The sequence below is a fragment of the Sardina pilchardus genome, chromosome 4 (genome assembly GCF_963854185.1).
Source record: "Sardina pilchardus chromosome 4, fSarPil1.1, whole genome shotgun sequence".
NCBI classification, from domain to species: Eukaryota; Metazoa; Chordata; class Actinopteri; order Clupeiformes; family Clupeidae; genus Sardina; species Sardina pilchardus.
This window is the reverse complement of record NC_084997.1, coordinates 12,478,427-12,492,630: the sequence shown is the minus strand read 5'-3', so window position 1 is coordinate 12,492,630 and position 14,204 is coordinate 12,478,427. Positions and strand designations below refer to the sequence as shown.

The 14,204-nt window shown below is 47.6% G+C and overlaps 1 protein-coding gene across 1 annotated transcript in view; it reads right to left on the bottom strand.

Annotated features, from left to right (window-relative positions):
- znf804a (zinc finger protein 804A) overlaps positions 1-13,582 on the bottom strand; it is a 31,182-nt gene extending 17,600 nt beyond the window's left edge. Inside the window, exon 1 of the mRNA XM_062533628.1 lies at positions 13,475-13,582. Within this exon, the coding sequence (XP_062389612.1) occupies positions 13,475-13,582 (108 nt within the window). The remainder of the gene's footprint in view (positions 1-13,474) is intronic.
- Positions 13,583-14,204: the final 622 nt, after the last annotated feature.

Sequence of the window (14,204 nt, the reverse complement as noted above, 5' to 3'; positions counted from 1 at the left end):
TACCTTCTACTATATAAGTACCTACTTTCTTATTCTAGGTGGCTATATCTGCCTGTAGCACTTTCATGTGTTACTCAGAAAGGACTCGTGAAATGCTCTGCTCCCTCCGAGTTTTTGTTGAGGCGGAGAGGGAAGAATATGTCAGGGACCCGCTGAGACATCTCTCTGTGGCGATCAGCGAGCCTTCCGCCATATGGCTCTAGATGGTCCTCTTCAGCGGAGTGCTCTCTCCCTCTCACTTAAGACGGACACAGAGGCCACTACACAGGGGTCATAATGAAAACAGTGTCTGGCAGCGGCGGGTGCACATCTCTTTCAGGGGTGCGAGAGAGAGAGAGAGAGAGAGAAGGCTCCAGAAAGCGTTTTAGCCTCTCTGATAGGTAATACGTTTCCTCTCAAGAGGGTAAACAAAGTAAAATGTTCTCCGCAAAGGATGTACTTCGTCTTTGTGAGAGGCTTTTTCCAACACAGTTTCTCTTTTTTTTGTAAATGTCAGGCCACCGCAGTCATGAAGGAAAGAGAACACACTTCAGCTGTCAAGGCCATTATAATCATTTTCCTTTTTTTCTGTCCCTCTTTTCTGACACTTTCCACTCTCTCTCTCTCTCTCTCACACTCACTCTCTCTCTCTCTCTCTTCTGCAAGCAAATCCCTATTGGCAGATAATCACTCCTGTTCCCATGAAAGCTCAGAAAGAGCCCCAAATGGACAGCACTAAGGGGATGAATGAGGCTCAAATGCTCTGTACATACATTGTGTGCAGGTGTTCACATTTCCACACTGCACACGTACCCCACTAACAGTCCTGCACTCCAAGGAATCCCCCCTCTATTATTTCTCATGCAACACACACCGCTCCCTGGATCCTGATTACTTGAGCACCCCATCGTCACAAAGACACCCCCCCCCCCCACACACACACACACACACCACTACCACCACTAACCCCCCCCCCCCTTCAAACAAAGCAAAGCAGAGCAACAAAAAAAAGAAGCAAATCACAGCATCACAGCAGTTTCTGCTTGGGAATCCTAATGGTTTAAAGTGAATGGGGTTTAATTAGCATCCCAGGTTCCAGAGGATTCCCAGTGGAGCCTCTCTTAATGCTAAGCCTCGACAGAACGGGCCTAGTATGGAGGGTGTGTGTGTGTGTGTGGGGGGGGGGGTGACTGGGGACTTGGGGGAAGGGTGTGGTGTGGCGGTGGTAGTGGGGGTGGGTATGTGACGAAGCGGGGCCGCCTGGGTGCGCTGATGAGAAATCCAACCCTCCGTCGCCCCATCCCTGTGCTTTATACATCAGGGAGCTGGACGCTGTCTCTGGCATGCATGGCTGCCCTCCTCCAAAGAAGGCAATGTAATTTGCTCTCTTACTCTGGCTCTCCTCTCCTCTCCTCTCATTCACCCGGGGCCCACACGGCCCAAAAGAGCATGAAGTAGATGTAGCTGAATTAAGACAAGGAGAGGTGAGATCAGACACACAAACACGGACACACACACAATCGCACGCACACACTCACACCGGCGCACACACACACTGACACTGATAGGCATACACAGGGGCTTGAGTTAAAAAGCTGGATTTGGTCTCTCCGTGCTGATGGATTTGGGGCAAGGAATAAAGAAATGAATTATCTCAGAAAGACTACAATTATCAGAGAGAGGCTGGAAAAAAGCCCTTGACTCCAACTTGAGACTCCTCCAGAGCCTGTAGCCCAGAGCTCAACCACTCTCAAAGGGAAGAGGAAGAGGAGGAGAAGGAGGAGGAAGATAATGAGGAGGAGGAAGAGATCCACTGTGAGGGAGCGAAGGTGTAAACAGTGGACGGCCAAATGGTCAGACTGACAGACGGACGGACGGACAAGCGGGCGCTCTGACAGCCAGACGGTGGAGAGGTGACTCCACCTGACAGCTGCTAATTTTCCTGCGGTTGCCCTCCCATTGTGCGCAAGGTGGAGGTGCCATAATTATCATCTGCAATCAACTGAGGTTATGAAGGGAACAGAGCCCGCGTCTCTCTTTCAGAAAAAGACAGAAAAAGAGAGAAAGGGAGACGCGACAGAGGCGCCCGGAAACTCATGAAGAGCATGCCGCAATTATAGAGACATTTTTCTGCTTGATGAAGCTGAGCTCAAACAACCCTGACCAAAATGGAGATGTCTGTTTTTCTGTGTGTGTGTGTGTATGTGTGTCTCTCTCACTCTGTGTGTGTGTGTGTGTGTGTGTGTGTGTGTGCGTGTGTGTGCGTGTGTGTGCGTGTGTGTGCGTGCGCACACATGTGCTTGTGTGTGTGTGTGTACTGTATGTGTGTTTCCACGTTCCACGGAAAGTGAGGCTTCAGCAGTTTGCAGGCATCCCTATCAGACATGTGCTAGATGCATATCATAATGAGGGAACGAAGGGTTGAGCAGGTTGTTTATGTGCGCATGTTCGCGTGAATGTGACTGTGTGTGTGTGTGTGTGCGCGTTGGCAGTTTCTATTCTCCAGACTGAATTTAAATGTTGGCACAGTCCTACTTGATCTCCAACAATATGTGTATGTGTATACGTATATGATATGGAGTATATACTTTTTTTTGCTTTGCAAGAGCCCTAAATCTGTACATGTAAACATCAAATCTGTGGATGTGCTGCATGCCATTAAAACGTGAAAAGAAAACAGCCGTAAATGCCAAGTGATGCACAGGCTCGAGTTTGTGACACTTCCTCATTCATTGGCATGGCAATAAAAATAACTCCAATAGGATGCGTGCTGCTGGAACAAATGAGATTAAAAGCTACCCACAGACGGTGGTGACGTTTATTTAGAAAGATGACTAATTTGCTAATTCCCCTCGCAGCCTTGGTGGGTAGCAGCGAGCGAGGATTGCCGGGGCTGTATCCATTCTTAGGGGCCCTGTCGGCCCTCCATCTTCTTTACAGTGCCGTGTAAACATGCACTACCATTACCGGTGGATCATTTCATTTTACTGTTCTTGCGGTGTTAAAAGTGTGCAGGAAAACAGTTGGATGATTATGGAACGATAAAAAAGAATAATTGCATCCATTTTAAATCCTGCCCCTGCCTTGAATTTAAATAACAATCATAAGGGTGATGAAGGTAAGCCATCAGGAGCCGAGAGGGGATTTTTCTGTTTGTTGTTTTTGTTGTCGTGGTTATTCATTTTTTCTTATCTTTTTCCTCGCGAACACGGTTTATTTACCTCAGAACCATTTGGACTGCTGCCTCCCTCCCTCTCTCCCGCCCTCCCCATTTCACTTGGTTTCTTTGTGGGGACCGTATCTGTGGCGAGTCTGTGCTTTTGATGGTCACTGGTGATTGAAGACCTGAGGCTCAGCATGGCTCCTCGGCCACAGAGAGGAGAGGAAAAGAGAGGGAAGGGAGAGGATAGAGAGAGAGAAAGGGTAGAGAGGAGAGGGAGAGAGAGAGGGAGCGCACACTTCCCTCCCTTCTCACGCCCCATCTGACGTTGCCACGGCACAGCCGTGCCCGCCCTCTTCTTCAGAAACAAGGCCCCGGTGACACATGCATCTCTCGGGTCTCTCTCTCTCCGCCACACTCTGGCACGAGGCGAGCGTGACGTTCAAGAGTCTAATCTGAGGTGTCGTTTTTTTCTTTTCTCTCTTTCCTCTTCTTCGTCTCTTCTCCGTCGGCCTTGATGAATGGCGCGGCCCTTTGGACGGTCCCGCATCTCATCTCGTTTAGTCTCCGCTTGCCCTGCCTCGCCCGTGGGCGATGACTATGCATCAGCGTTTCGAATCAAACGGGTGCGCCGACCGTACGCCGGCCGCCCCGGGGCCTCGTGTCGCTCCCGCGCACTCCGATCGATAATAATAAGAGACACTCTGCCAGAATGAGACAGGTCGTAATTAATCCCCCCCACCCCACCCCACCACACAGCCCCTATCTCAGGGCGGACGGGCGGGCGATGGTCTCGCCACGCATCTCTCTCGCGACGCCTCCAGCCTCATGACCCTACAACTGCAACTGCGTCGGGCTTTTCATCACGGCCTGACACGAGAGCAAGAGAGCGAGAGAGAGAGAGAAGAGAGAGAGAGAGAGAGGAGCAGATGACTGGGCACAAGCGGCTGCCAACGTCGAAAGATCAGCCAGCTCAGCTCAACTCAGCTCAAGAGAGAGAGGGAGGGAGAAAGAGAGAGAGAGAGAGAGAGAGAGGGAGCAAGTGAGAGAGGAAAAGAGAAAGAAAAACAGAAAGAAGAGAAAGCTACAGTGATACAATGAAGACGGGATAAGGGTGTACTAAAGATCTTTCAATAACATCAGTGCAGATCTGGAAACATAAATATGCAGACTGTGTGATCTTAGAGGGTAGTGTGGGGGGTGGATGGGTGAAGGGGATGCAGGGCTGCTGGGGAATGTAGTCTGCGATTACGCTCCTGTTCATTGAGCAGTCAGATTGATGTTCTGCAGGCTCTTTGGCTGGACGAGGGTGGGTGGGTTATAGCCTTCGTGGATGCACCAACGTCAGACTGGGATTTGGCCGACCTTATGGCCTTTCACCGAGGCTGTTTATTCAGTGTGTTTTTTTACCCTCTCTCTCTCTCTTTCTTTTTTTCCCATCCCTCTGAACTGTGTCCAACCGCTTGACTCCGAGGTCCGAGTCAGGTCATGCACACACGCACAAACAGGAACACGGGCAAATAATCCTGACTAGGACGAGACTAAAAAGACTTCAAAGAGAGGGGGAGGAGGGAAAAAAACAATGCCCTTGCTTTGATGAAATGATATGTGATTAGCATTTGCATGTCCCGAGGCCTAAGTTCTGCCCCTCCCAACCCCCCAGAACTACAGCGGGGGAAGAAAAGAACGGAGAAAAAAAAAATCTAAAATAATTCTAATGACCTACTTCTAGTCTTCCCCTGGAGCGTCCCGCCAGTCGACACTGAATAATAATAATAATAATAACAACAACAACAGAGGCTTTAGGTAGAAAAAGAAAAGATGTGAGTAGAGGAGAATGTGAAAATTAACATCAAATCAAACAAAACACCTCTTCTCAAATTACTGACGATTGATATCTCACTTCCTATTCTTTGCTCTCCCTAGACAGCGCTATAATAGGCTTTTGAACCAAAGACTGTGGCAATTACAAGAGATATTTTGTCTGCTACATCATGCATGCACATTGAGAAAATAGGACCACAGCGGTGCAAACCACTGAACTGATCGTTTGGTACTCCAAACTGCCATTCAAGTAGCTTTGCATGCATGCAATAAACACAGTGTTATAATATATCGAGGTTTGACACATATGCTTTAGTTATAAGTCATGGTCAGTCGCATGATCTACTTCCAGTAGATCCTATGCTGTGGTCAACTTTTAAACTCTCGTTACTAAGTGTTATTCATAGAGGGCTATTTCCTGCAGCCTTTAAACTGAGCATTGAAAAGGGCATGGGCGGTTGACATCCTGTAATCAATATTCAGCCATTACTGACTTATTTATTTATTGATGAGTGAAAACTTGGTAAAGTCAGAACAGTAAAAGCTTGCTAATGCATTCTCTTTAGTCTCTAAGCGCTAACGTGCCCGTGTGTGCAGTATTAGTCATTGTACTGTAAGTTAATCAAGTCCTCGCTATAGCGAACTGTGCTATTTTAAGACAGAGAAGTTCAAAAGAAATGTTAGTCTATGAATCATCTCAATTAATATTATGAACCAATCTGCAAATTTCAATTATTAATTAATGCTTCTCTTGCAATACGCTCCGCTTCCCAAATTCCATCAAAAGACAAGAAGATATTTCACGGCAGCGCCGAAAAACTATCTGACCCCCCCTCCACGGCCACAAAGTTCATTTAGTCCTCAGATAGTAAAACAATTCATAACAAGATCTGCAAGTATGCGCACGCGTCAAGCAATGAAACAAGTGGCTGCCTTTCACATTACCGCATAAATAATGACGCTCAGAGTCATTTTTAGCGGCTAATTAAAGCACTTTGTCAGGTTGCAACTGTGATTACCGAAACGCACAGGCATCTGTGGCTCTGAGAGCACTCTCTCCTTGGCGCTCGGCTTGTTAATCCTCCGTGCTAGCTCTCCTGGGAATACCCATCCTCTCATCAAATATGAGCTTAAAACAAGAAACCATGGAAACAAGAAAGAGAGATCGTGTGAGTGAGACAGAGGGAGACACAGAGAGAGACCTTCATGATTTCCATGCAAGTCGCTCTCTTATATGTAAAGAACGCCTCGAAAAAAAAAGTCCCTTTGTCACCTCGGCGAGTGTCACCATTGCCGGCGGAAAACCGAATGCGGGTCGGCAGAGATTAGTGCCCTCACTGCGGCAGCGCGGCATGATAGGTAAAATCTGACGTCTCCTCCCACGCCGCGTGCCCTGTCTTCCCGTATCGACGAGCTGGCATCTCTCCACAGTGGCGCGCTCCCACCTCTTCCACCCCCCGCCGCCATGTCGACATGATACGCTGCACTGACTCTCCCCGACTCTTAGCGATGGAACAGCAAATGAGGCGGCGTGGCTAATTGCTTGTAAAAACAATTTCCCCCAAAAGAGACGTCAAACCAGGCCCTTGGATATCCTTCCAGACAATTATGATGTGCGGCGGGAGAGTATCACCGTAAACTATGCTTATTCCAGAAATAAGTATAAAAGAAGTCAAAAAAAAAAAAAACCCTGCCTAAACCAAAACGTTTTTTTGCTATCTATCGGCGCACACAGCGCACAAGATTATGCACGTGTCGATCTGGTGAGAAGTCTATTTTTCTTCGTTTGGGGAGAGGAGAATGCATCCAGAAATGCTTCAGATGAATGAATCACCCAGAAGACATACCACTTGGCTCTCTCACCGACAATTGATGTATGTCCAAAAGAACCCGAGCCAACAGATTCTGATGGCAGCTCCTCTCCCACAGTAAATAATTAAAAACACGACTTTGACTGATCACCCTTAGAATATTGTTATCATTGCTTAGCTATCAGGAGAGCTCAAGAGAGCACAACTGTCCTAGTATCAAGTTCCAGAGGAGAGATAATCACCAGGTGTGTTTCCGTGGAGCTCCTTGTCAACTAAATGACACTCATTGATATTTACAGTCTTGTTTGCACGCGTGCATGAGCCACAGTCTCTTGTTCATGTCTCTCATATCACTGTAATGAAATTGCACGATTGGGACAATTAGATTTTAGTGACAGACTTTTTAATCATGGAGAAATCAAACAAAACATTTCAGAAGAGGGGGTAGACTCAAGGAGGGGGGCGGGGCGGTTGCACCTGGGAGAGAGCGAGGATAAGCAGAAGCGGGAGTGATACCTACAGCCTCCGCGGGATCCTGGTGACAACAGCGCGCAAATACGCACTCCCCTGATCGGTTCCAAGGACAACAGGAGTCAGGTGTCAGAAACCATAAGCATCCCCGGTGCGAGCGCGAGCCTGCGTGCAGTCTGTTGTTTGCGATCCTGTCACAGGCCATTAGAGGCAACCAAAATCTACCACACAGAAGGGCAGCAGTCGGTCTTGGGTGGGGGTAAAGGGGGGGAGAGTGGGGGCATGTGGTGGGGTGGGTTCGGGGCCCAAGCGGCCGCTGTGGTGGGGTAGGGGCAGCTGGGGTAGAGCTCTCCGGGGAGCGCGGGCTCCGGCTGTGGCTCAGCAGTGCAGACGCGGCTCCTGCACTGACGGGCGTCTGGGTCCCGGCCAGCTGAGCCCGGGGAGCGCAGAGAGAGAGACGAGAGAGGAAGGAAGGATGGGGTCAGCTCTGCTCGGGCGTTTGTCTGGATGAACAGGAGGAGGGGGAGGGGGAGGGGGAGAAAGGAAGAGGGGGGGCAGAGGGCTGATGGCCACACTTGATAGTAAACTGATCTGCGTTTTGTGAGGTGATGGGGCTGCAAGCAGACGTTTAACCTCTTCTAATGGAGGGTAGAGTGGGCGTGTGTTTGTGTGTGTGTGTGTGTGTGTGTGCGCATGTGCCTGTGAAGTGAGGGAATTTGTGTGTGGGTGTGTGTGTTTGAGTGCTTGCATGTGTGTGGGTGTGAGCAATTCTCTGTGTGTGTGCCTCCGTGTATATGCAGTGTGGGGATTTGTGTGTGTGTGTGTGTGTTACCGAGTCAAGCGTTTGAATGTCAGCACGGTCTGTTAAAAGCTTTGGCTTCATGCACTTTGATGCTGCGGACCCTTTTCGACTGAATCAGTTTTAGTTCTGAGTTCATTCTGAAATGTCAGCACTGTTTTGGCAGCTACAATCATTCGCCCTAAAACGCCCATCTCAGCCACTGAGATGGGAGATAAAAGGTGAAGGCTTTCAGAGTCGTGGTTCCATCTGAACCATACTGGACCCAGAGCCAAGTCTAGGTGGGTGTCACCATGTCCTTTGAGGCAAAGGGACAAAGTTTCAATTAAAAAGCTAACACTATAGCCACTGTAGCCACATGTAGACAATAATCAGATATGTTTTAGTACGATAATCTTGTAATGTGTATCACATGTTCACACACACAAAAAAAAATCTTCAGGAAATGTCATACACATTTGTTTTATCGACAATGGAGAAATAAAAAGGCTGATTTTAGTTAAAAGTATAGTTGTGTGTATGCTTTTCATGGCATAAATGGAGATTCTTCGCGTAGACAAGATTAGGGGCGAACTCAATAGTTGCAGGTATTTTGCATGAAAGTGATGGCTCACTCCATAATCAGTAAATGTGCTTTATGAGACTTTTCTAGATTTCTCCTTTGGTTCGCACTGATAAGGATTTCCGAAAGAGCTTTTTTTCCTCCTGCCCAACATTCACAGGACATAAAGATGAAAGCACAGTATGTTTCGTCTTTCAAATGTGAGGCAAATGAAACAGCTGAAATTCCCATTTTACGTCCTTGGCTTAAATGCGACAAGAAACGGCCATTGATTCTCATACAATTGCGCCGAATGTTCGCATTTCTAAAGGTGTTAAAGTAATTTCACCCCCCGAGTGAAAGAGGCCGTGAGCGTCTCAGATGTTCAAGGGCAGGAACCGGAGCCAAGAGTTAAGACAAAAAATGTTCAAAGAGCTATTCAAACAACGTCTTTATTTTGATATCAAGAAACATCTCTAAAACTTTTCCGCAAAAGTTTGATTACTTCTAAATGTGAGTGCAGCATGAAAGGAAAACTGCAGATGGCACTACTCTCTCTATCAGATGTATCCAGGCAAAAGCTGTTTCCTCGCCGAGAGAGGGACTTTACTATTAACATCCAGATTTGACTTTTTAGACATCACAATACATGCTCAAGGAAGCTCAGCCATAGCTGTAAGCCTACTGAACTAAATCTCAGCCAGACAGAGTTGGAGATCTTCTGATGGATAAAGTCAGGCTTGTCAGTCAAGAGTGTTTCAAACTTGAGGCCACGTTTCCTCTAGTAAATACTGCATGTGAGGGGTTCCTGTCCCCATATGCTGTCTTCCTGTGGACTGTGGATTATTGATACAGTGCTGTTTGTGACCAGCATAGTTTTTAGAGCAACAGACAGGCTGCTTATATGACAAAACATTTAGTTCACACCCTAGTATAGGTACCCCATATGCGGATCAAACATCACATTTCTAGCTCATTCTTTAGTCTGAACTGAAATCACAATTATGTTTCTGTCATATATTCCAGCAGAAAATGTCTTGCCTTAATGTGATGCAGGATGCATGAGCTGGTAGTCTACTGGTGGTAATATTTGGAATGGATTCCTGTACTGGTGGCCGGCGACAAAATTGAGGTAGCTTTACCTGACTGAAGGGCACCGTCAATATTTAGATGCTGATTAAACATTTATAGCCTGAATGAGTGTGGTGGGCCTTTTTCAATGGAGCAGCATTCCTCTTGTCACCAGCGGCTGGGTGAAAAAAGCACCTGCGCATTATTGCCGGCAACATGACTCTAAAAAAAACATATTTATGGCTTTTTGCGGCTGTGAGAGCATTCAGCAAACTGTTTTTCATGTTGCTTGGTAAGCACGGGGAGGGGGGGTAGTGATTCTTACCAGAAACCACCAAGTAGAAATGCATGATTGGTCGAAACTTAAATATTAATAGGATAGCGCAACTAAGGCAGATGAGGAGTGGAACCAGCTCATGTTTTATTCTCCACACATGCAATAGCAGTGAACAAAAGCCAGTGTTTTTTTTTTTTTTAGCTTTTCGAGTGTTTCTTTTTTTAGGTGGATGGGGGGGGGACGGGGGGGTTGAAAAGCAGTTGCCTACTTTCATGAATGAGCAATGAAAAATCTGCCTTGGCAAAAAAAAATAAAAAATTGTAAGGAAACTCAGTAGCCCATGTGAGTGTGGTACCCTAAGCCGTCGGCAAAAAGGTCACGGAGATGAAGGTTATGATGGCGATTCATTGCATGACACACACACACACAGCCCAAGCCCTGAGCGCTAAGCCCGTGTCAGACTGGAGCATAGCAGGGCAGCCTCACGCAATGTGCCCTTTCTGTGGCATGTTGTTTCATTACGGCCTCGGCTGCCTGCTCGGCCTGATCCAAGAGGCAGAGAATTCCCTAGAATATATTCCCACGAGCAGGGCTCTGATATAGGCACTACAAAACAGCAAGGGCCGCTCTCTTAATCTCGTCCCATTTTGCTGTATAGATTTTTTTCTCTCTCTTTTCTTTTCTTCTCCTCTTTTCTCATCTCTTCTTTTTTCTCTCTCTCCACTGATGTTTCACATCAGTGATCGAGGCTGGAGTTCTGAAAGTGTACCATGATAGGGGTTTTACAGGGGCGCTTCGAGCCATTTGAATCTCTCATGTAATAGCCTTTTTTTACGAGGAGCATTGAGTCTCTCTCTCTCTCTCTCTCTCTCTTTCTTCCCCTCTCTCAAGCTTTTGTTTTTTTATAACTTATCTAATTATCTGTGGGGTCTAGGCCTGGAACAATATTATATTATTATCCCTTCCATACTTAACATTTTGTTAAGGCCAAGTCTGGCAATAAAGAAGCAGCGAGATTGAGACATCAGAAAGTGCCAATCAGGCAAGATTACTAATTAAAAAGTCATTGGGCACCATAATCAATCTCGGGAATGTCACAATTCATAAATCGGCCTATCACTTTCCCGCTGAAATATTCATCTATTGGCATATATTAACAGGGCTGGGGGTAGTGGCTGGGCAGGTCTTAAAATGCAACGGCTGACGGGCACCTCTGACTACCCGCTCTGCTCGATCGTTTCAGTACCATCAGCATTTCATCTGTAGATTTGTCTCCCTTTTCACTCCCCCCCCCCCCCATCCCTTTAAAAAATAAATGGGCAAGGCCTGGCTGGTAGGCCATAAAAACTCCCTTAAAACAGAAGGGAGGTTAACTTCGTCTTGGGTTTTATTATTTCTTTCTCTTTCTCTCTCTCTTTGGTTTCTATTCTTATAATATCTGTGTGTTGGGGCTTAGTGGGGCCCTTGCCGGTGCCCTGGTGGAGTTGTTTCTCTTAGATGGTGTCGGCCGGCGCTGACTGGTAATGAGAGGCTGTGTCAGTGCAGCGGACTCAGGGCCGAGCACTCGGGCTCCCGCCTCAGTCGTCGCTCGGTCTCACTCCAGCGCCTCCTCGCTCCGCAGATGCTTGGTTTCGCCGGCCCCGCGCCTCGCCGCGCCCACCAATTAAAGAATGTTCTAGTAGCACATTGCCTCCCTCCGGAGCACATAAGTGAGAAAGGGCTCCGAGATAAACAGATACAGACACACACAAACACATACACACACTCACACACACACACACACACACACACACACAGATACATACACAAGGACCTCCACACACACTGAGACACACACAAACCCGAAAAGTCTCAGTTGTGAAATATATACACAGGCCCATTACACAAGCCCATACACAGACTACAAAGAGACACTCCCGTTAAAACAAAAGAAGAATCACTCCTCCAAAAAAAAAGGGACACAACGCAACAAGGCATTCACAAACAAACGAGGGAGAGAGATTAAACACTAGAGGACCAAGCCACTAAAAATATTCCACTAATGCCTCCATAACTAACCCACTCTGCTCCCATGCAAGTCAACTGGGAACACTGTGTTTTTTTGGGGGGGGCTTCACAAAGGCGCTCGCTCTTAAAAAGGCCAGCAATCAAAGGAGAGAGAAAAAATCTCTATCTTTCGGTTGCTATGGCAGAGGCAGAGTGTATTTCTGTCTTGTGATGTGGCGACGGAAGAGGATCACAGGAGAAGAAGGCTCCCGCCTGGTCATCTGCACCACGGCAGAGAGAGAGAGAGGGAGAGAGAGAGAGAGAGGGGGGGAGAGAGAGAGAGGGAGAAAGAGAGAGAGAGAGAAGAGAGCGCCCCGCTGCAGAGACAAGCCAACACCATGGGGGCCAACGAGCTGCTCAGGCTGGGCTGACTGGGGAACCACTCACAGGAACCCCTCAGCACAAATCAACACAGGGAGAAGAGAGGGAGAGAGAGAGAGAGGGATGGAAGAGAGAGGATGACAGAGGTAGATAAATAAGGAGAGGGAGGGATGAAGGAGAGAGGGTGACAGAGGTGGATAAAAAGGAGAGAGAGAGAGGAATAGAGGAAGGGATGGATGGATGAGGAGAAGATGGAGTGAGGAAGGGTTGTCGGAGAGAAAGTGACAGAAAAGGATGAAAAGAAGTGAGCAAGGAAGAGTAAGGGAGGGATGGAGAAGAGAGGATGACAGAAGTGGATGAAAAGAAGGGATCATGGAAGTGACAGAAAGAAGGAGTGGCTGAGGGAGAGAAAACGTGTGGGAGGGATAGAGGGAAAGAAGATGATGACACGTAGGAGGAAGGAGAGAGGAGAGATGACGAGAAAAAGAGAGAGAGCATGGAAGGGAAAGAGGGTGCGGAGGAAAAGAGAGGGGGAGGAAGTATAGGGAGTAAGAGAGGGATTGGAAAGATAAGTAAAGGGAGGGGAGAGAGAGAGAGATGAGAAGAGATATCAGCAAAACAACAAAGATAATTGGATAAAGGGAGTTTTGGTAAGGGTACTGTATTTAATCTGTCCAGCCCTGCTAGACTGTGACAGAGGCGTAAGATGTTCCCTGAAGCTCTCGAGGGTAAATAAAGACACTCTAATGCTCTACCCAGTGCACTCCAGTCATCTCCTCTCAACTACTCTGAGGAAGAGAGGGAGATGAAGAGAGAGAGAGAGAAGAGAGAGAGAAAGCAGAGACCCAGAAAAGGAACCGCAACGTTCTAATTGGTTGTGCTTTCTCCAGCATTACAGATTTTTTTGGGAAGATAACAAATATCCATTCCACAACTCTGTGTAGACAAAAGAGAGAAAAAAAAGCCTGGAGGAGAAAGATACATATATATATATAGACCCTAAAAAGATACGCAGTCTTCTGATCCGATCTGGTTACAGTTCCTGTATGTAGCACAGAGTAGCTCTCACTTGAGGTAACCGATGCTGTGGCACTCCATTATATACAAATCAAGGTCAACGTGGAGACAAAAGCATCCATGAGGTGCAGTGAGGTGGATCCTGGGTAAAGATCACTGTGACTGCAGGTGTGATGGACACAGTGGGCCCCGCTGCGTGTGTTTTTGGAGTGTGATGAGGCGGCTCTGTGGCCTCGCGCGTGATCTCAAAGGGGGCCTCGCTCATGTCGCCTGGGCTACAGTGGCACACGAGGGCTGGCACTGTCTTGTCTGACTGACCAAAGCCCTGAATGAAATCAAACACTTTCCACAGGGAGAGAGAAAGATGAGAGAGAGAGAGAAAGAGAAATGGAGAGAGGGAGAGAAGTGAAGAGAGAGAGATGGAGAGAGAGAGACTGTAGGCACTCTCATTCTTCTCCTCCCCTCACTCCCCTGCCATTAAATCACACAAATGAGAGCCGACCAAGAAAGAGAGAGGAAATGGATCTTCCGTCTCGCTGCATGGTGGAGTGAGGGCCGAAAAGCTTGAATATATGGGGCTGGAGGATAGCTTTACACGCACAGACAGCTCCTGCATGGAAACGCCACGGGCACATGTTGGCCTTGCCTTGTCTTGTTTCCTTTTTTCTCTCTTTTTTTTCCCTCTCTCTATCTCTCTCTCTCTCTCTCTCTCTCTCTGTCTCTCGTAAGAAGATCTGAGGCAGCCTGGGCCACACTGACTTGGTCCCACACCAGCCCTTCTGCAGAGTGGATCGAAAGGGCAGTCAAGGTGAGTCCAAATGGAGAGTCAGCTGTGTGAGACAATGGCCAATCTGCTCCTAGATGTGGCAAAATGAATCCCCTCCCCT